We start from the raw sequence: 21,255 nt of genomic DNA, 5'->3' as shown, positions 1-21,255 counted from the left end.
GTAAAAATACGTCTAGCAATTGAATGGAACATTCTGGAACCCAGTGGTTTCAGAGCTGCCCCACAACTTTACTAATGACTAAAGCAAACAAGGCCTCTTACTGCTCCCCTCAGCCACTATGAGACCATGGATGTGAACAGATCAGAGAGGCACATCCACCTCAGAAATTCAAAGTGGGGTAACCAAGGCCGGCCTGCATCCTGGGACACGGCCACTTGGGCCGGAACAAAGGCAACCCTGGCACTCTACCCTGGGGACTTCCTGATGGGCTGGGGGAGGCTGAAAGATGGGATCTCGGGGAAGCGTTCCCGCACCAGCCATCCATCCTACAGAACAGCCGTGGCTCTGCGAAGGTGACCCACCACCACTGTGATACTGGAAACCACCCCCCACCCCCCCGCAACAGGCTACATTTTGAAAGTGCAGCAAGGTTCGGGGGAAAGGCAGGAGACCAAGCCCAGATAAGGCTGGGGTACGTAAAGCTGCAAGAGACCATAGCCATTGAGGCTTCCCCCAAAGTGGGCAGAAAAGTGTCCCCCCAAATTCATATCCAGAATCTCAAAAGGTGACCTTACTTGGAAACAAGGTCTCTGCAGATGTAATCAGTTAAATCCAATGACTGCGTCCTTACAAGAGGAGACAACATATGGAGACACACACAGAAGAGGCTGTGCGGAGGTGGAGGCAGAGTGATGTGGCCACAAGCCCAGGTGCGCCAAGGACAGCTGGCAGCACCAGGAGCGCCCTGGGACAGATCCTCCATCAGAGCTGCAGGAAGGAGGCAGCCCTGCAGACACCTTGATTTTAGACTCTGGCCTTCTGAACTGTGAGAGAATTCCTGCTGCTGTAAGCGGCCCAGCTGTGGTCCTCAGTGTGGCTGCCCCAGACCCTAATACACCGGCAGGGCCCAGCTTCTTCCCTCAGCCTGGGCCCCCCAAATGTCCCACCACGTGTCCTCGTGCTGGGGCCTACGGGAGCAAACGGAGTCTGAAGATGCCTGAAGACCAGAGTTTCTGGCTCAGGGACAGAAACGACTCTGGCAGCTTCCTGAATCATCAGGCTCGGGCCCCTGGGGCGTCCTGGAGCCTCTGGGGTCTGTGAAGTGGCTGCTCCCCGCCATGTGTGCGCTGGTGCTTGCGGAGGTCGGTTCCCCGGCGGAAGCCCCTGCCACAGGCTGGGCAGGTGTGGGGCTTCTCGCCTGTGTGCGTCCTGCGGTGCGCGCTGAAGTGTGAGCTGTTGTTGAAGCGCTTCCCGCACTCGGTGCAGGCGTAGGGCCGCTCCCCGGTGTGTGTCCTGCGGTGGATGACCAGGCTGGAGCTCTGGCTGAAGCACTTCCCGCACTGGGTGCAGGCGTAGGGCTTCTCGCCTGTGTGCACCCGCTGGTGCGTGCTGCAGTTGGAGCGGTCGCCGAAGCGCTTCCCGCATACCTGGCACTGGTAGGGTCGCTCCCCAGTGTGCGTGCGCTGGTGCTTGGTCAAGTGGGACGTCTTACTAAAGGCCTTGCCGCACTCGGGGCACGTGTGCGGCTTCCGGACCCCAAGGGGCCGCCCTCTGTCTGGAGGCCGCTGGGGTCTGGTCAGGCCAGGCCCCTGACCCAGACCCGGGAGCGCTTGGCCCCACCGTGTTCTCACCGACGCGTCCGCCCTGGCATACTCTCCATCCTCAAACTGCCTCCCAAGCTCTGAGACAGAGAAAGCACAGTCGCTGAGGGCTCCACGGGGAGGGGGAGAGGAAGAAGGGGAGGCAGGGTGGGGCGGCCCTTGACGCAGGAAGTGCCTTCAAATTCCCCTTCCACACCCTCCACAGGATGCCTCATTCAGAGCCTGATTCTGGGAACTAGAAACATGGCCAGACCCACAAGGCCGTGAGGTGGTACTGTGACAGTCCCATTTACACATGAGGACGCTGAGGCCCACTGACCTGACGGGGGAAGGACAGGCCCTCCCAGTGCTGGGAACTGTCCCTGCCGAGATGCTGTCCACCCCACACCCCCATGCAGCCCCCTCCTGCCTCCACACTGGCTTGTCCAGGAAGCCAAGCATGGGCTCGAGATCACATCCACCTCATCTGTACAACTGAGACAGGATGGAACCACCTCCCTGGCCTTCGCCAGGAGTTTTTACAAAGGAATTGATTCTGGCAGTTCCTCCAACGGTCACACAGACTGACCATGTGACTGAGCAATTCCACCCCAGGTGTAGGCCCAAGAGAGAGTGCCGCTGGCTAGTGACACTCAGGGCGTCCTGAGGACCCTGTGCCCAGCCCCTCGTGTGGCCCTCAGGACCAGCTTCCCTATGGTGTCTGCGTGCAGTGCCATGTCCCAGCTCAAGGTGGTAGGACTCTCTTGCTGCTTGAGCCCCAAACCTTTCTTAAAGCCACCTGTCTCCCCTTGCCTTTCCTTCAGGGTGGGTGAACCTGCCTTTGTAAATGAAGTTTCATGGCCACGCCCATGTCTTTTCATACTGTCTGTGGCTGCTTTTGTGGCTGCTTTTGTGCCAGGAGAGAAGAGCTGAGGCATCACCAGGGAGACCATACAGCCCATAAAACCTGAACTATTTACTATCTGGCCCTTTTCAAAAAAAATCTACCAACCCTTGCTCTAAGCCCTTGAGCTTGAACTCCACAAACACAGTCGCCGAGGTCTAAGCCCAGGAGAGGGGAGAATCTCATCTGGGACATCCGTCTCCTCCCAGACCCCCTCACCTGAGCCAGCACTGCCAGAGACTTCCCTCAGCCCCGAGGCTGCACAAGCTGGGTCCCGCAGGCCTTGCCCTGGCCCATCCTGGGCAGTCAGACAGGACCCAGGAGCGGGGAGTCCTGCTGATGGGGAAAGAGAAGAGAGGATGTGAGTGTGGCCGGGACAGAACACAAGACTGCAACAACCTCCTCCTCGTGAGAGCAAAGGGCATCAGGAGAACCTGTGGGAAAAACTCCATGCCTCAACAGAGGTGGGAGGCGCTCTACTTCTGTGCAGACTGCTTCCTCAGAGAGAGAGGAAGTGAGGAAAAACAGGGCCCAAGGCTCTCCCCAGCTCTGGGAGGGAAACCAGATGCCCCGAGGAGTCAGAATTTCATCACAACAGAGATGAAGTAGCCAAGAGTTACAACACACAGCAGGACAGAGCACAGAGCAGTGGGACAGCAACAGTGCACACAGCAAGCCAGTATTCGTGGCAATAGAAAGATTTCATCTTCATTTGTTCTACAGACACTTAGTTTGGAATAAATGAAGATGTAAAAGAAAGTATGTGATCATTAATTTTCTGTGCCAACCTGGCCAGGCTACAGTGTTGTTGTTTGGTTAAATACCAGTCTTTTTTTTTTTTGGCTGCACTGGGTCTTCACCGCTGTGAGCGGGCTTTCTCTAGTTGCGGAGAGCAGGGGCTACGCTTCGTTGTGGTGCATGGGCTTCTCACTGCAGTGACTTCTCTTGTTGCAGAGCACGGGCTCTAGAACGCAGGCTCAGTAGTTGTGGCACACGGGCTTAATTGCTCCGCGGCATGTGGGATCTTCCCAGACCAGGGCTCAAACCTGTGTCTCCTGCATTGGCAGGCAGATTCTTAACCACTGCACCACCAGGGAAGCCCTCAATCAATTTTTTACCTTTATTTTTTGACCATGCTGCACGGCTTGTGGGATCTTAGATTCCTGACCAGTGATTGAACCCACACCCTCAGCAGTGAAAGCATACAGTCCTAACCATAGGACCACCAGGAAATTAATTCCCTAAATACCAGTCTAGATGTTGCTGTGGAGGTTATTTTGTAGATGTAATTAACATCTACAATCAGGTGACTGTAAGGAGAGCAGATTACCCTCCACACTGGGGGGTGGACCCCACCAAATCAGTTGAAGGCCTTAAGAGAAAACTTGAGGTTTCCTGAAGAAGGAATTCTGCCTCGAGAAGGCAGCCTAGAAATCCTGCCTGGTTTCCAGCCAACTGGCTTGCTGTATGGATTTCAGACTTGCTAGCCCCCACAATCGTGAGAGCCAATTCCTTAAAATAAATATCTCTGTACACACACATCCTAAGGGTTCTTTTCCTCTGGAGAACCCCAACTGATACAAAGCAGGATCTCAACTCCTTTAAAAAACATTTCAGGGAGTGAACACGTGTCAAAAGTGGTAGGACGAGCTGAGAAGGGCCAGTGTGGGGTGGTGAGGAGAGGCGTAGATAGGCAGGGCCCTGCCAAGAGCAGCTCTGTCCATGGGGGCCAAGACGGCACAAAGGCTGCACTGACACTGGACAACCGTGTGGGTAAAGGAGCGAAAGAAGGAACTCAGGACAGCTCTGGGCATCTGCCTGGGACGTGGGCAAGCAGCCACACTGCCCCCGCTGCAGATGGGCCACTGATGGGACACTAGCAACCTTGGCAGTGCAGGGCTGCCCAGCACTAGGACTCACCAGGGAATGCCCCCAGCACACTAAAGCAACCCTTGGGCACAAGGCCCACAAGTTCCTATTTTTAATATGTTGCCCGGTGATTCCTCTGGCCACTAAAGTTTGAGACCTGCTGGAGTGGCTCCTGTAGGCGGGGGGAGCCAGGGAAGGTGCTGAGCAGGGAGGTGGCCTGGGCCTCGGGTCCTGGAGGCCAGCACATACCACAGCCAGCCTGAGGGAAGCAGCCACCCTCCCTGACACTCACCCACGTCAGAGACACAACCCGGTGTCTGACAGACAACGGCCAGGGTCTCCCTGCACATACCCTCATCCTCCTGCAGCCTGCCGCAGCTGTGGTCCTGCTGAGCCAGGTCCAAGCACCCCCACTCCTCCTGGGACAGGTACACGGCCACGTCCTCCAAGGTCACCGGCACCTGCTGGAACACAGCTCACTCAGAGCCTGGTGGGCTCACCCGTCCCCTCCACTTGTGGGATGAAGGCAGGTCCTGCTTACCTCCCCTACTTCCTCCCCTCCCCAACCTTTCCCTTTCCATATGTTGTTATCCACTCCTTCCTTCCAAGCTTGGCTCAGACACAGCTGGATCCTGCTCTTTGGGAGGACACCGTCACCACCAAGCTCTGCCCCAACTGCTGCAGGGCCAGAGACTGTGTGGACAGATGTGCTGTGTGGAACAGCTGGATCTGAGATCTCAGCCACTGGGGCCCACGTTCCTTGAGGACATGAGTTAGCATGCCCTGCCTCAGCTCAAGCCAGCCCCAGGAGCCAAATAGGGTGACCTGGAGACTTCAGGATGCCTCTAGGCCAGTGGTTCCCAAATCTAGCACCAGACTGACCTGGGAGCACGATTAACACCCAAGAAAACAATATCCAGAAAAGGCAAATCCAGAGAGACAGAAAGACTGGTGACTGCCAGGGGGCTGAGGGAGGGGGAGGGGGGAGTGACTGCTAATGGGTGTGGGGTATTTTGGGGAGGTGATGAAAACGTTCTAAAATTGATTTGATTATGGTGATGACTGCACAACTCTGTAAATATATTAAACACTGTATACTTTAAATGGGAGAATTGTATGGTAAGTGCATTATACCTTAATAAAGCTGCAATTGAAACAAACAAGCAAAGGAGACTCTGCTTCCAGGCCAGGGCTGGGGGAAAAATCTATTTTTACCCAGATGCCAGAAGATTTTAACATACAGCTGGCTTTGAAGTGACTGCCCTAACTCACCATTGAGACTCCAGGATCCTCCAGGACACACCTAACACTCAGGTGGCATCTGAGAACAGGTAGGACTTCCCAGGAGGTGAAGATCCGCCTTGGAAACCCACAGACCTGACCTCGCAAGAGAAGTGTCCCCGTAACAAGGGCACGGGACACACGGGGATGCTGCAGATCAGGAATGCCACTCACCTGGGACCAGGCTGAAAGGAAGGATGTGGCCAGTGCCGCCGTCTCCTGACACTGGGAGGCCGCTGGGCCTGGGGAAAGAGCAGAGAGTCACCCACCCGTGCACATGGCAGTGAAGGCTGGACAGGTCCAGCTGCTCCCCATCAACACTCACCCGGCCGGGAGCCTGCCCACCCCACAGACAAACAGGCCTGACCCCTGCCACACTCCTTTCCTTTCCCTTCCCTTCCCTTCCCCAGTGCAGGGCGTCTCTTTCCACAAGAGGGACAGCTACTCACCCGTCTTTGGCCAGAGCTGGGGGCCTCTTTTTGGTCTGTGGCTCAGCTGGGCTGGGGGCTGCTGGCTGGAGTGCTGAGGCCCTTCCTCCAGAGACAGCTCTCCTGGCTGGGCCTCCACCTGGCATTTTAAGAACCACTCCCCTGTCCCGTGGGCCAGTGCGTCATCAGGGACTACCTCCGGATCCTGCATACAGATGGAGATCTGCCCACTAGCTCCCAGAAGGTCGGGAGGAAACCCACAGGGTTCCCCATGCCTCCTGTCTCGGGCACCCCGGCCACCCTGTTCCCAGGCTCTGTCTTACCACTGGGCCACCTCGTCGTGTCTGATGGCCTCTGCGACCCTCCAAGCACCTCCCTCCAGCCAGACCCCAGGGAAAAGGCACGTGACCCAGGAAGAGGTCAGGCTCCCAACCTGGGGAAAGGGAGGCCTGCTCCACTCTTGAGACTCTATGGTCTCTCCCCATCACACTGTGTTGCTGTCACCGTCACACTGTCACCCTTCCTTCCTTAGTGCTCCTGAAAAACCTGGGCCAGAAGGGCCCCAAATCAGGTCTCATTTCGGAAGCCTGAGTTACTGCACGTGCTACATTTTTTGAAATCATCTACAGACCCTCTGGAATTATCTATTTCCTAATTCCAGTGAAGGTGAATCAGATAAACTTAGTCTCAGAGTTTACTGACATCTGTAACAGTACTAGGGACAAGATACATCTCCAGGGAACTGAAACCAGCACCAGGGACCCTGTCTCAGGCTCAAAATTCCACACCTCTGAGAGGAGACAGTCCCTGGAGGTTACAGGGTGCCCAGTGACAGAGCAAAGCCATGACGGGAACCCCAAACGCCAAGGCTGGCAGGGCCGAGAAGGGCTCCTGGGTTCTTGTTGGCCACCACGAAGGCAGGATGTGCTTAATGCACTCAACTCACCTTATGGTCAAGTTTTTTGGGTTTTTGAGATTTTTTGGGGGGCGGGGGGAGTTGGGGGGTCTATCCTGCCGGATGCAAAAGAACAGCACTGTGTGGCCAATGACACTGCCACAGGGAGAAAGGTGACCTGCAGAATTTGCCAAATATCTAATCAGGAGGAATTAATCTGACCCAAGCAGGAGAAATCTGTAAGAGACTTCACACTCCCCAGATCTGGTTAGAAGGAATTGAGTTGGTCTAGGGTGGCACTCTCTGTAGAATGAATGAAGTGTCCCATATCTGCACTGTCCTTGTCCAGGGAGTAGCCACTGGCCACGTGTGATGACTGAGCCTTTGGAATGTGGTCAGTGTGACTTAAAAACTACATTTTAAATTTTATTTAATTTTAATTAAAACAAACACACATGGCTAGTAGCTACTGTATTGAATGGCGCAGCCCCAGAGAGTTTGAGAAACACCTGGGGGCTCTAACCAGGGCACCCACCAGCACCTGGTCTTTCTTCCCAGTGTTCCTCCTTCTTTGGGGATCTCTTCAACTCCCAAGGTCCTGCCTTTGAAGGTCTCCAGCCTCTCTCCCATTAAAACCTGTGTCTGGCCTACGTTGGGATGGCGTTAACAAACCAATCCACATAGCTTAGAAAGGGCTGGTGGGGCTATAATGGTTAATCAAGGGGTGGACACACGTCGGCCAATGTTGAGAAACACTCTGCAGTTGCCTTCTTCAATTCAGTGTCTGGCCAGCACCAGGTACTCCCAATGACCAAGGCTGGCCACGGCTCCAGAGCCCAAGGAAATCTACAAACACAGACCTCAGCAGCAGGGCCCCGTTTTCTCACCTCAGGGCTAAAATGCCCCCCACCTCACCCGCTGCCTTTGTCTCCTGGGCTCCCGCTGCAGCCCTTCCACGAGGACTACGGCCTCCTCACCGCTCTCTGGCTGCTGCTCCCGCACCCGGGCCTGGATCTCCCCTGGAAGCACCGTCAGGAACTGCTCCAGCACCAGCAGCTCCAGGATCTGCTCCTTGGTGCGCAGCTCAGGGCGCAGCCAGCGGCAGCAGAGCTCCCAGAGGCGGCTCAGGGCCTCCCGAGGTCCGGCCACCTCCTGGTAGCAGAAAAGACGGAAGAGCTGGCGGAAGGTCTCAGGGCTAGGGTCTTCAATCTCCAGGGAGCGCTCCTCTTCCCAGCAGCAGTCCTCTTCCACCTTCACGATCAGGATCTCATCCTGCTCCAGGGGTGGCGGGTGCTGGAAGCCGGGAGAGGTCGCCATTGCTCCTGGTGAGCCTTGTTCCTTCTCTGGCCTGGAGCTCACACCTGTCTCTCTCTACACCTCTGGCCAGACACTGGGGAAGATGTTTTCAGGGCTCTGTGGAGAGACAATAAAGTCATGTAGGGTGCAGCACTGGGGCTGGATAAGCGTCTGCAACCCATAAGCCCCTGCCCTGTCCCCAAGGCCAACTTGCCCTCACTGGCAGAAAGCAGAAAGAAACGGTTAAAGTAAATCAAACTGCCTTTGCTACTAACCCTCTAATTCCCAGGAGAAGTACTTAATCTCTGGGCCTCAGTTCCTCATGTGAAAGAAAAAATGGTGATACCACCTACACTCAGGTTGCTGAGAGAACAAAACGGGACGTTTGAAAATAGTTTATTTTAGCACAAAGCCTGGAACGCGGTCACAGTTCTACAAACGCTGAGTTTTCAATATTACAGTTGGCCATTTTTGGATGAGGTCCGTTTGGAAATATGATGAGAACCAGAGCCCCCTCTGCCCAGGAGGAGGCAGATTCTGTCCCAATCTGACCCCTGATTTCGGGCTTCGGGAGCCTGAAGCCCATCCGCGGGCCCCACCGAATGGATGGTCACCAAGGCCTCTCCAACTCCAGGGTCTTGGGAGGGTCAGGACTCCCCGGCTGGGCTGCTTTCCCGTCTCGTCCGCTCAGCTGGAGGGAGAGCGGTGACCGAGGCCGGGCACAAACTAGGCTCCGGCGGGCGAGGGCCGCGGACAGAAGCTCGAGCTGGGACCCTGCGCCCGCGCCCGCACTTACCGGCAGCGCTGAGACCCGTGGGGGGGCTCGAGGCAGGCCCGGAGCAGCGGGCTGGGACGGGAGCGGGAGAGCGGGAGAGCGGGCGTGGAAGGCTCGGCGGGCCAGAAGCGAGGACCAAAACCCTTAGCAGGCAGACCCGGGACAGTCGGCGACGACCACTGGCTGAGCCGGCGTCGAGCTAGAGGACGAGGCCTTGTGGGCGTCCCACGGGAAGCATTGTGGGTAATGTAGTCCTCGCACCTTTGGCCGGCTGTGGAGAGCGAGAATGGGTCTGGGTGGGCGGGTCCACGGGAGCCATTGTGGGTAACTACTCACATTGTGGGTCCTCTTACCACTGGTTGAACCGACTGTCAGGCATAGAAACGAGCTACGTAGCGAGTCCGCGAGATGCACTGTGGGTAACGTAGTCATCCCCTGGCTGAGCCGCGGCCTCGGGTAGATGGGTCCTGGGAGGCGTTGCGGGAGGGTGTTCCTCCAACTTCAGTGCGCATGCGCGAGGCTCCGCAGTTTCTGGGCCATTCTCCCTGCTTCTCTTCCATCCACCCTGCCAGGCCTGAGGAGCTCCACAGTGGCGGGGACCCTGGAAATTTACTTTTTTACATACATAGTACTGTGTATATGCCAGGCTCTGTTCTAAGCGATTTGCAATTATTGAATCAGTTCATCTTTGAAACAAAGGAAGTACTATTATCCCTATTTTATAGGTGAGGAAACCGAGGTGCAGAGAGGTTCAGTGACCTGCCCAAGGTCACAAACACTCAGTAAGTGCAGAACTGGGGTGAGGGTGGAACCCAGGTGTCTGTCTTGGTCCAGCTCCTTAATTTTAGAGACTGGAAAATGAAGACTCACAAAGTTCTTGCTGGGTACATCTTCGTTATCAATTGCTTATTTCTTCATTTGTTAATTTGATCAACAAATATGTATTTATTGGGCTCGGCTTTGTGCCAAGCAGGCACGATGAGCAGGAGGTGAACTGGACAGTCAGTCCTTGGTGTCCCTGTGGAGCCTGGGGGAGGGAGGTGTAGGCAGGTAGGGAGGTCTGAGCAGGAAGAGGATCATGGTGAGAGCTGTGTGCCTAGCAGTGAGAGCTCCATAAACATCATCACTGACTAACAACCAGACAACCCTTGAGTTTTTCAGCTTTGGCATCCTCAGGTCTAGCACCTCAATCAACCCTCCCACCGGCTTCTTTCTTTCCTTCCATTTCTGCTCTCCATTCTCTCTCGTGTTCCACTTTTCCCCCTATATCCAATATCCAGTTTTTCTTGTGAGCACACAGGCAGAACAAGAAACTGGGCTGCTCACCACTGATTTCTGGAGACACACACACACACACACACACACACCCCCGGTGGAAGGCAGGACCTTTTAAAGGGAAGACGCCAGATTTCAGGACAGCCTTGTGGTGGGGCTTGAGGAAAGGCAGGACCACATATGCCTCATTTTCGCCTTATAATCTTGGGCTGCTGTGCAATGCTGTGAAATCTCTCCTTGGAACCTGTGTTTTGGGTCCATTATTAAATTTTAGACAGACAAGAGGATACATCAGTTAACGGGTCAGGAGAGCCGGGATCTTAGAGGGAACAAAGGTGCAGAGCCATTCAGAGCACTGGCACTCAAGCCAAACACAAGAAGCCTGCCATTCCATCAGCCTCAGGAGGAGGGCGTGGAAAGGGGTAATTTGAAGAAGTCACAGATGGGTGTGTAGTGGGGGAGGAAGAAGACAGATAGACAAAAGTGGAAGAGGGAAAAGGAGGAAAACAGAAGAGACACTCTTGGCTCCATCTGGAGGGGCAGCATTTTCAAAGCTGCCGCACAACTTCCTGTTTCTGTCTGCCTCCTGGTTAGCGGTGGGGCCCTGGCCTTGCATCTCTTATCATCTCCTCGGGGCCAGATATACACAAGTTAGCAAGTCCATGAAGTGACCTGACTAACCTAGGCCTGACTAACGTAGTCCTGGCCCTCTCCTCTCTGGGCTTTTCAGTGAGTAGAGCCAACAGAGATTTAAAGGTTAAACTTCTACTTTGCCCAGGATTTCTTTCTTAATCCTATCTTGAGGGGGACACACATTCAGTCCATAACCAGCATACGCCAGGATGAATTTGGGCCTACCCTGATGTACACCCAAACCAGTGCTTCATATCCACCACTTACTAACTGGGTAAACCTTACCTTTGCCTCGTCTGTAAAATGGGGATTGTCATAGCTCCAACTTCTGAGAGCTGCAGACAGGCTTCGATGACGTTATGTTTGTAAAGGACCTATGATGATGTCTAGCACGTAACAGATGCTCCATAAACATCAGCTCATGACCTGTAACCACACTGGGATGAAGTCTGCAGGCCTCAAGATTTGTGGATCTTGGATGCCTGGGCCCGTGGAGTTCCTGTAAGAGGTCCACAACTCATTCAGGCGCCAAGCATTCTTTACAGTATGAATTAAAAGTATTTACAGTTATATCTATCTATCTATCTATAATCACATGCCACTGTTTATTCTTATAAATGTAGCTTGTTTTCATAGCGTTTATAGAGTTTACAAAAGTTTGAGTTAAAATGGCAGCCTTACACTCACAGAAGCTGGCAAACAACTGAGAGGCACACATAGATCCTCCTCTGAAGACAGAGGGGAAGATGATCTCCAGGCTGATGGTACATAATCCATAATCACTACTGGGTGTTGGTTCAGCTCACAGTTACTCTTCTACTTAATTATGGCTGGGAGGAGATGGTCTACCATCAAGCACTTTACAAGTGTGGGTCATGGTTGGTAGCAATTTCCCAAAGTCCAAATGACTGAGAACCAACAATTCAGTACAAGTCAAACAGTTTAGCTAATTCGACTAAATTATCTAGAAGAGTCATCAGTGAGCTACAAGTTTTCAAAACCTGATATGTAATGGGTGTTTTTCACACTTTTTCTAAGGCATTTGCGAGCTAACAATAAAAGCTAATGTTTTTTAAGTACTTCCTAAGTCCACGGTGCTTGTGTTTTTACTGTGCTACTTAAATCCTCACAATGACTATTGTGTAGATATCATTATTATGCATGTTTTAGATGAATAAACTGAGGCTCACAGAGGGGCAGAGCCCTGCCCAAGGCCACACAGTTAGGAAAGTAGAAGAGCCAAGACAGACTTGGGCAAGTATGCCCCAGAGCCTGCTGCTCAGACCACTCCCCTAAAGGCAAACTTGAATGCCAGCCAGGTAATCAGAGCTCTGTCTTGGAGTAAATATCCAAACTGTATCTCAGAAGACTCTGGTCCTGTCCCAAGATTCTCCTTTGAGGTGACCAACCAGGGCCCCTCTGGTTTTCTCGGCACAATAGGCAGATCTGCTTGGCATATAGTAGATGCTCAGTAAATATTTGCTGAACGACTGAATAAATAATGGGGTGTAATTTGTTCTTCAGACACTGAACCCTGCTGCCCAACCTTATCACAAATTTGATTCCGACAATAATATAAATGGGGGTTAATAGTACCTATTTCCCAGAGGATACTTACTACAATTAAATGACACAGCACATTAAGATACTTTGCTCTAGGGTGAAACATAGGAGCACTCAGTAAACAGTAGTTGTTTTGTTTTGTTTTGTTTTGTTTTTTATGGAAAATTAGTGTATTTGAATCATCTCAGAGAGTAGAGAAAGTTTCACACTAGCAGATTTCAGCTTTTAGCACCTTTGAAAAGAAACATTCAAAGTTAAGACAAGTGGCAGGACAGGCTCCTGACTACCTTCAGTGATGATTCCTCTGACTTAGGGTGTGCAGGTCATAGAACAGTGTGGTTATTTGGTTTTCTTCTCTACATTTTGAGAGCGTCACAAAAACACACTTAAAGAGAATGAGATAGGTGATCACTGACTAGATGGCTGGTGGTTAGAAGATGGAAGAGAAATGTTGGGACAAAAGGAGAAAGATCACAGGCTGGACGAGGCGGTCAAATAGAAAGCCCAAAGGTGCTGACAATACAGTACATGGTCTTGTTCTCCCATCGCACAGTGCAGCTCCCATCAGTAGAGCTCTCCAGAAGCAGGAACTTGCCGTGTGCAATCCTGCTCCGTTCTTCTGCATGATTACACAGGTCACAATGTATTTAAATGGTTTCCCCAGCTTGGTGAGTTGGCTTAAGCTTTGCTCCACTACGTTTGTGGTCCACTGATTCACTTTGCTGTGCTGATAGGCGTTGCCACCGATGGCACTTTCTATGAAGTGAGCAACATTTCCTTTTACAATGTTGCTCACTTCATCAACAACAAAAGCAGTCTCCTCAGTAGCCTGGTAGTCTTCCATCTTTCCTTCGGCGCCTCGCCTCTGCCTCCCTCTGTTATTATTTTCATCAACAGAAAGGATGAAGGGTAAGAGGGCTTGCTGTGCAATACTGTGAAATCTCTCCTTGTAGTCTGCTTGTATTTTGGTTCCATTATTAAATTTTAGACAAGAGGATACATCAATTAACAGGGAGGCAGGAGACAGCCATTGTTTACACCTCAAACCACCCAGCATTTGAAACTTTATCTGTCTTTTCCCTGCAGCCAGCAAGTTAAATGAGAAGTAGATGGGTAGGATTTCCCTGGTGGCACAGTGGTTAAGAATCCGCCTGCCAGTGCAGGGGACACAGGTTCAATTCCCTGGTCCTGGAAGATCCCATATGCCTCAGAGCAACTAAGCCCTTGTGCCACAACTACTGAGCCCACGTGCTGCAACTACTGAAGCCCATGCACCTAGAGCCCATGCTCCACAACAAGAGAAGCCACCACAATGAGAAGCCTGCGCACCGCAATGAAGAGTAGCCCCTGCTTGCCACAACTAGAGAAAGCCCACGTACAGCAACGAAGACCCAACGCAGCCAAAAAATAAATCTTTAAAAAAAAAAAAGAAGCAGATGGGTAAGAACAGGTGTGCAAAACATGATGATTCCTTTGAGGGAGAGTTGCCTGTAGGATGAAGGCATCACAGAGAAAGCCTGGAGTGTGGAGGAAGAAGGGGAATCAAGGCCCACCAGGCATGCTCAGAAATCCTTTCCCGTGGGGATGACGTATGCTAAACTCCCCTGCTCACGGTCGGCCCAGATGTGGCTCAGAATAGGGTGAAGATTCACACCCTTCTCTTGGAAAAAGCACATAGTGTCATAGTCTGCTCAGGCTGCTGTAAAAGAACATCACAAACTGGGCACTTATCCAACAGACATTTATTTTTCATGCTTCTGGAGGCAGGAAGTCCAAGATCAAGGTGCCAGCAGATTCGGTTCCTGGTGAAGACTGTCTTCCTGGCTCATAGATGGTGCCTTCTCTGTCCTCACTTGGTGGAAAGAGACAGTGATGCCTTTCTTCCTTTAATCTTAGTTACCTCCTATAGACCCTGTCTCCAGATATAGTCACGTTGGGGGTTAGGGCTTCAACATGAGTTCTGCGGGGACACAGTTCAGTCCATAGCACACAGCCAGACCCACAAACACCACCAGTCCCTGGAACGGCAAAAGATTCCCCTCAGACCACCACCCACTCTAGACTCTGAGGGCAAAAGATTCTCCTCAGACCACCACCCACACCTGCTCAAACACCCACAAGGGCCGGGAGGGAAGGCAAGACTGGGCTTTCGACACAGATGTGCATTTGTGCACCAAACATTCTGGAATATTCTTGTTTTCCGCAAAGACATGGGCTCTCTCCCATTTTTCTTAAAACACATGTCCCTCTTGCTCTTTCTTCTCTATTACCATGTGTGAGAGTGATGTAAATGTGGGGAATTTCTCTCTACAAGAGACACAACAGTGCCGTCGTGACAGGTGGAGCAGGTGCAAGGCCTCAGTGTCAAGGCCATGGGAAGCAGTGGGATACGCAGGCCCCACAGTGCCTGCCAATCTGATCACTCCCCAGAAGCCAGATATCTGGATGTTTAAGTGAAAATTCCCAGTTTTGAATGTAGACTCAAACTGGGTTTAAATCTTGTGTGACATAAACCAAACCCACCGACACGTTTCTGGGCTGTGTCTGGCACAAACAAGGATGTACAGGCAGACCTCGTTTTATTGCACTTCACTTTATTGAGCTTTGCAGATATTGCATTTTTTACACATTGAAGGTTTGTGGCCACCCTGCATTGTCAGATGATAGTTAGCATATTTTAGCAATAAAGTTTTTGTTTTTGTTTTTGTTTTTGTTTTGCGGTACACGGGCCTCTCACTGCTGTGGCCTCTCCCGTTGCGGAGCACAAGCTCCGGACGCGCAGGCTCAGCGGCCACGGCTCACGGGCCCAGCCGCTCCGCGGCATGTGGGATTTTCCCGGACCGGGGCACGAACCCGTGTCCCCTGCATCGGCAGGCGGACTCTCAACCACTGCGCCACCAGGGAAGCCCCAAAGGCTTTCTTAAAAGGGGAGGACGCCAGAGCTAAGAGAAGAGAAATAGAGGTAAAATGTCCAGCTTCCTCCAAGAAATCTGCTGTGGGCTGAAGCCAACCACACAGAGGAGAGCCAGCCTGTGAGAGACAGAGACAGACACACAGAGAGAGGCACAGCTGAGGAATGGGCTTCTTTCACCACTTATAAAGAAAAAAATTATTCATGGCACTTGTTAGGGACCACTGAGGTTACTGAGTCCAAGTTTGTACTGCTTGTTGAACAACAGGCCAATAAATCAAGAGACGAGTTGTTGGGGCAAGGAACAGCGACTTTATTCAGAAAGCTGGCAGACTGAGAAGATGGTGGACTCGGGTCCCAAAGAACCATCTTGCCTGAGTTAGAATTCAGACTTCTTTTTATATTAAAAGGAGAGGGAGTAAAGTCAAAATTTCCTGGTTCTGGCTAGCCTCCGGAGGCATGTGTTAATTTCTTTCAGTCATTCACAGGTGGGTCTGGTGAGGAATGTTTCCTGTGAGCTAAACAAAGGTATTTTAGCTTAATGCTAATTACCTGGGAGGCAGGATTCCTAGAGATGGGCCATTATGGATAATTTAAGCTTATAGGTGTCATCCCTTTAGTGATTAACCTGTAATAGAATATAAAGGTTCTTGCCTGTTATACTGCAGTGGGATTTTGCAGTGGAGACAGATCAGGTTCAACTCTGAATACAACAAGGAAAGATGGGAACTTATAGCCAAGGTGCAGGGCTCGGGGGAGGCATTGGAAAATTAACAAAAGGAAGCATCAGGGTAAGAGGGGTTTCTTGCTTTAGGAAGGCCAGGGTGATCAGACATCAATCACCTGGGGAATGCGGGAGGATAAGGAACCCAATTGGGGTGGGGGCAGGTGGTTCTGGCTAAACTGGCTACAAGTGAACAATGCAGAGATGAACATGGAAGCCCAAAAGTCAGGGCCTAGTTGAGAAGAGTGTTCAAAGGAGCCTGAATAGCGTCTGGTCGAGAAAAGAATCTTTGCCACCACTTCCAGGGTAAGCCGGCTCCCTATCCCTGACAGAGAAGAGTGCTCTGGAGAAGCAGGAAGTGCCCTTTGGGGGTTCCAAAGGCAGAAGTTGTCCACAATAAGACTGCAAAAGAGAGGCCAAGTGCCTTTGCCTACCCTCTGCCTGGGAGATAAAGGCCTCCCATGTCAAGGCCTAGTCCTCCCTCCTCAAAACCCCGACAACTTCTAACCCCAGTTCCTTGTCCTGCCTTCTTCTTCCTGATCAATAATGGCCATCAATTTCTGATCACCAGACAATACGCATGCGCAATCCGTTTGTTCTTAATTTAGTAAGGCCAGAGGTACTGTATCTTTACAGGTTAAAAAAAAAAAAACCCTGAATCTCTGAGAGTTTTAGGTATTGAACCCACGGGGGGGTCATATGACTAGGAAGTGACAGCAATGGGATTGGAACACAATTTTTTTAAAAAATACATTTATTTATTTTTGGCTGCTTTGGGTCTTTGCTGCTGCGCGCGGGCTTTCTCTAGTTACGGCGAGCAGCGGCTACTCTTCGGTGCAGTGCGTGGGCTTCTCATTGCAGTGGCTTCTCTTACTGCGGAGCTCGGGCTCCAGGCACTCGGGCTTCAGTACTCGTAGCTCCCGGGCTCTAGAGCGCAGGCTCAGTAGTTGTGCCGCACGGGCTTAATCGCTCCGCGGCACGTGGGATCTTCCCGGACCAGGGACCAAACCCGTGTCCCCTGCAATGGCAGGCGGATTCTTAACCACTGCGCCATCAGAGAAGTCCCTGGAACACAAATTCTTGATTCCAGAACTACAGCTCCTAAGTCCCAGGTTAATCCACTCTAGCCAGTAATAATATCGCACACATCCAAGGCCTGATTCAGTCGGCTACACTTGACTCTCTCCCTGTCCTTTTGGTTGAACTCGCTCTGTAGTGCGCCCGGTGACGCCACAGCGAAAACAGGCCGGGAAGGGGAGGCAGCCCATATTCGAGTCCCGCCTCTGCCCCAAAGACTGCGGCCGCACGCAAGTCACCTCCCTTCCCGGAGTTTCAACCTCCGCGCCTGGGAAGGAGCCCCAGCGCACCGAAATCAGCGCACAACCAAGGACAGCGTCCGCCGCGCAGCAACCGAGACCAAGCACGGACCGACCGCCACGATCTCGCACGTCTTTCCCAAAGCCTCGCGCGAGGACTGTGCCCGCCGGAAGCGGAAGTCGCGGGCGCCGGAATGGGGAGCGGCCGGACTACTTTTCCAGAGTGTTGCGCGCCGCGCCTGACTGGCAGATACCCAGGGGACCCCTTGGGGCGGGGCGGGGTCACGTTACCTTGAGGGTCTCTCCTGGAGGTGGCCTTCCGAGGGGCTGAGGAGAAGCCTCTGGCCGCGACTTTGTCGTTGCCGAGGCCACGGGCCAGTCCCTTGCGTGCTCTTAGCCTCAGTTTCCACATGTGTGAATGGGGGACGTTAAGTCGTTCAAAATCCTTTCATCCGTTCATACATATATTTTTTAAAGCCACGTATGAGCGATCACATCTGCCAGCTCTGCTAGGTGCTGGGGTTTCGGCGGCGGTGGTGAACAAGTACATTCTTTCATGGAACTTACATTCTGCAAAGAGAGGCATACAGCGGACAAATAATTGCACAAATAATTGTTTAGTCACCTCTTTGGTGAATGCTGCCAAACGGATAGAGAAGAGAGGACCTGTCTCTCTTAGGATGGATGTGACAATTGAGCAGAGGAAGGAAGGTATCTTAGAGTTAGCCTGAGGAATGGGGTAAGAGGGGTCCACACAGAAGGGACCGCAGGTGTGAAGGTCCTGAGGCCCAAGAGATCGGGGTGCATTTGCGGGACAGAAAGGAGACCATTGTGGCCCCGGTGCAGGGGGCCAAGCTTGGGAGATGAGGCTGGAGAGGTGAGACCAAGCAGGAGGACCTGGGCGGCCTCCTCCAATCCTCCTGTGAGGATTGAGGATTATATCCTAAGAGCAAGGGGAAACCAATAGAGTTTGGGGTTTTAAGCAGGATGGTGTCCTGACAGGAGAGGAAGCTTTGTGGAGTACAGATCTAGAGAGGAGCAGTGAGAGCAGCTGGAAGCTCCTGGGGCCCGAAGTTGAGGTAATACTAGTGATGGTGGTAGTCATAGAAGCAGGGATCTGACCCAGATTCCTAAAGCAGAAGCCACAGGGCCCTGGGGCTGATTCGGTTGGGGTGAAGGAGGGAGAAGGTAAGTATAACAGTTTAGTAAAATGAGGATAGTAACACCTGGGATAGGCGCTGTTGTGATTTAAATAGGCAATAGAATGCCTGACACATAAAGGCTTAATATATGCTAATTTTGTAAATAATAAAGACTTCCTCTCTGTTCAGAGCAGTGTTCTTTGTAATGATAAAACCTAAAAACAATTTCAATGTCGATCAACAGAATGATGGAGGGATAAATCTCACAGAGATTGTTTTTTAATATTTATTTGTGTGTGGTGGGTCTCAGTTGCGGCACACGGGATCTTTGTTGCCGCATGCAAGATCTTCGTTGCAGCATGCGGGATCTTTAGTGTAGGCATGCGGGCTTTTAGTTGCGGCATGCGGGATCTAGTTCCCTGACCAGGGATTGAACCTGGGTCCCCTGAATTGGGAGCATAGAGTCTTAACCACTGGACTATCAGTGAAGTCCCTTAATGTGCTTTCCCCCACCCCCATTTATTTATTTACTTTCGGCTGCATTAAGTCTTCGTTGCTGCGTGCAGGCTTTCTCTAGTTGCGACGACTGGGGGCTACTCTTCGTTGAGGTGCGCGGGCTTCTCATTGTGGTGGCTTCTCTTGCTGTGGAGCACGGGCTCTAGGCGCACGGGCTTCAGTAGTTGTGGCACACGGGCTTAGTTGCTCCGCGGCATGTGGGATCTTCCCGGACCAGGGCTGGAACCCATGTCCACTGCACTGGCAGGTGGATTCTTCAGCACTGTGCCACCAGGGAAGCCCCTAATGTGCATTTTTAACAGCAGCGGCAACAACAACAAAATAGCCATTATTGGGAATTTGCATTCTTGAAATATTGAAACCTAGCAAATATTCTCATAAATAATTTTAAATAACTGCAGTACTGATTTTTAAGCAGGCATTATTAGTTGTATACTGTTCCTATTTTAATTTTTTAAAATTTCTCTTCACCATCTAAGATTTTTATACTTGCAGTATAACATGGCTACGGTAACGTGCACAAATCTGAAGGGTATGGCTCAAAGAATCTTACAAAGCTGTACACCTGTGTAACCTCGCCCAGATCAAAATATAGGTCATTTTCAATTCTTTGAAGGCTCCCTCATGCCCCTCCCCAGCGGCACTCCCAGCCCTTGCCCAAAAGCACAAATCTTATTTCCATCACCTTTAATTGATTTTTCCTGTTCTTGAACTCTGTAAAAGGGCATCCACAGGGTGCATTCTCTTTGCTTGCTGGCTTCTTTCACTCTCCATTAGGTCTGTGAAACTCACCCATGCTGTTGTGTTTATCAGTAGTAGGTTCATTTTTATTGCCCAGGAGTGGTCCATTGTGTGACTCTGCCATAGCTTATCCACTCTCCTGCCTGTAAGGCCAACTGGCCCGAGGCAGGGGAACACAATCAGATTCACAAGTTGCATCAGAACGAAATTCTCCGGACCACCCAGTTCCAGAAACTGCCCTGGCGACAATCCGGACCACCCAGTTCCAGAAACTGACCTGGGGACTTTGAACCCAGCCCAGCCTTCCCGCCTTTCGAGGGGCGGGACCAACCGTCCCCCAGGATACCCGAAAAGACCACCAAATAAGGAATACCCTGCGCCCTCCCAGATTCACCACACCCCTTTCCCTTCTTCCCCTATAAAATCTTGCCCAACCCTCGCCCCGGTGCGACTTCTCTGGCCCCTTTCTCTCCGACCAGTGAACCTCGCCCGGGAGCGCTCCCTAATAAAGCTCACTTGAAGCTTTCCTCTGTTTCGCGGTGCCGTTTGTTAAGATCCGACCTTACACTGCCACCCAACATTTGCAGTTTCCGGTTTTAGGCTATCATAAATTAAGCTGCTATGAACATTCTCGTCCGTGAAATCGGGGGAATATCTTATTATACCAGGTACATGGGAATTCATTTTGTGATTCCCCATTTAAAAAAATGCCCACTATTGTTAATACGATGACTGTATCATTATGACATGAACCTGATTAGTGCACCACATAAAAGAAACCACCGCCCCTCGCCATGCCTACAAAACGGAACAAAACAATCAGTAAAATGGCTCCTTATGGGACCTGGGCATCTGTGAACAGGCTTGTCTTCACACACCCCGAAGTAGGAGGTTGGTGATGCTGTCTCTGTTTTCCAAAGGAGGAAGTTCTGGGATTCTGGGATGTCAGGTGACTTGTCTAAAGTCCTGCAGTTAAAAAGCGGCAGAGCTGGAGTTGTAATCCGTGCTTGCTGGGCCTGGGGAATCCCCAGACGTGTCAGCTGAGGCCTTCACCCTCACCCAGCTGACCCAGGTCAGGAAATGCAGAAGAAATCTGTGCACAGCCGTTACTGGGTACACAACTGAGTCTGTGCCAAGCATGGGCTGCAGCATCACTGTGGGCGTGAAAAGAGCTTCCGAAACTGGAGGTAAAGTCATCAGCAGAGAGCAGGACCAATTGTCCCTGGAATACCCACCCCCCGAGAAAAAGATTGCCCCAGTGACCAGGAGTGTGCAGGCCAGCAGCTGGGATACCACTGCTGCTCCCCATGGTCACTTAATGCTCACTCCTGCCTGCGCCCTAGGGGAGCTTGGGTGTACCGTGTGGGCTTCCATGAAGTCCATTTCCTTTCGAGGGTTCCAGAGAG

At 51.9% G+C, this 21,255-nt stretch overlaps 2 protein-coding genes across 2 annotated transcripts; both read right to left on the bottom strand.

Moving 5' to 3' along the window:
* Positions 1 to 848: 848 nt before the first annotated feature.
* ZNF500 (zinc finger protein 500) lies at positions 849 to 9,108 on the bottom strand. The gene is made up of 7 exons (XM_082856343.1): positions 9,050 to 9,108; positions 7,873 to 8,370; positions 6,084 to 6,267; positions 5,809 to 5,876; positions 4,706 to 4,817; positions 2,704 to 2,820; positions 849 to 1,681 (listed from the first exon to the last, which is right to left on the bottom strand). Exons 2-7 carry the CDS (start codon positions 8,272 to 8,274, stop codon positions 1,056 to 1,058), a joined length of 1,509 nt encoding a protein of 502 aa, XP_082712469.1. The 5' UTR covers positions 8,275 to 8,370; positions 9,050 to 9,108; the 3' UTR covers positions 849 to 1,055.
* A 3,882-nt stretch (positions 9,109 to 12,990) lies between these two features.
* On the bottom strand, positions 12,991 to 13,343 carry LOC309973139 (dynein light chain Tctex-type 1-like; the record flags this gene model as incomplete). The annotated part of the gene is made up of 2 exons (XM_082857126.1): positions 12,991 to 13,062; positions 13,140 to 13,343. The coding sequence occupies 2 exons, from the start codon at positions 13,341 to 13,343 to the stop codon at positions 12,991 to 12,993; spliced, it is 276 nt and encodes a 91-aa protein (XP_082713252.1).
* Between the last annotated feature and the right edge of the window lie 7,912 nt (positions 13,344 to 21,255).

This window comes from Leucopleurus acutus (genome assembly GCF_964270905.1).
Source record: "Leucopleurus acutus genome assembly, chromosome: 16".
NCBI classification, from domain to species: domain Eukaryota; kingdom Metazoa; phylum Chordata; class Mammalia; order Artiodactyla; family Delphinidae; genus Leucopleurus; species Leucopleurus acutus.
The sequence above is the reverse complement of the archived record's forward strand: the minus strand, read 5'-3'. Positions and strand labels throughout refer to the sequence as shown.

Bases quoted from the DNA above. Each gene is read 5' to 3' on its own strand.
- ZNF500 (XM_082856343.1), bottom strand. From the start codon at position 8,274: ATGGCGACCTCTCCCGGCTTCCAGCACCCGCCACCCCTGGAGCAGGAT. The intron at 6,268-7,872 runs GTGAGGTGGGGG...ATCTGTATGCAG, and splicing joins CCAGGAGACAAAGGCAGCGG to GATCCGGAGGTAGTCCCTGA. The intron at 1,682-2,703 runs GTGAGGGGGTCT...TCTCTGTCTCAG, and splicing joins CTCTGGCAGTGCTGGCTCAG to AGCTTGGGAGGCAGTTTGAG.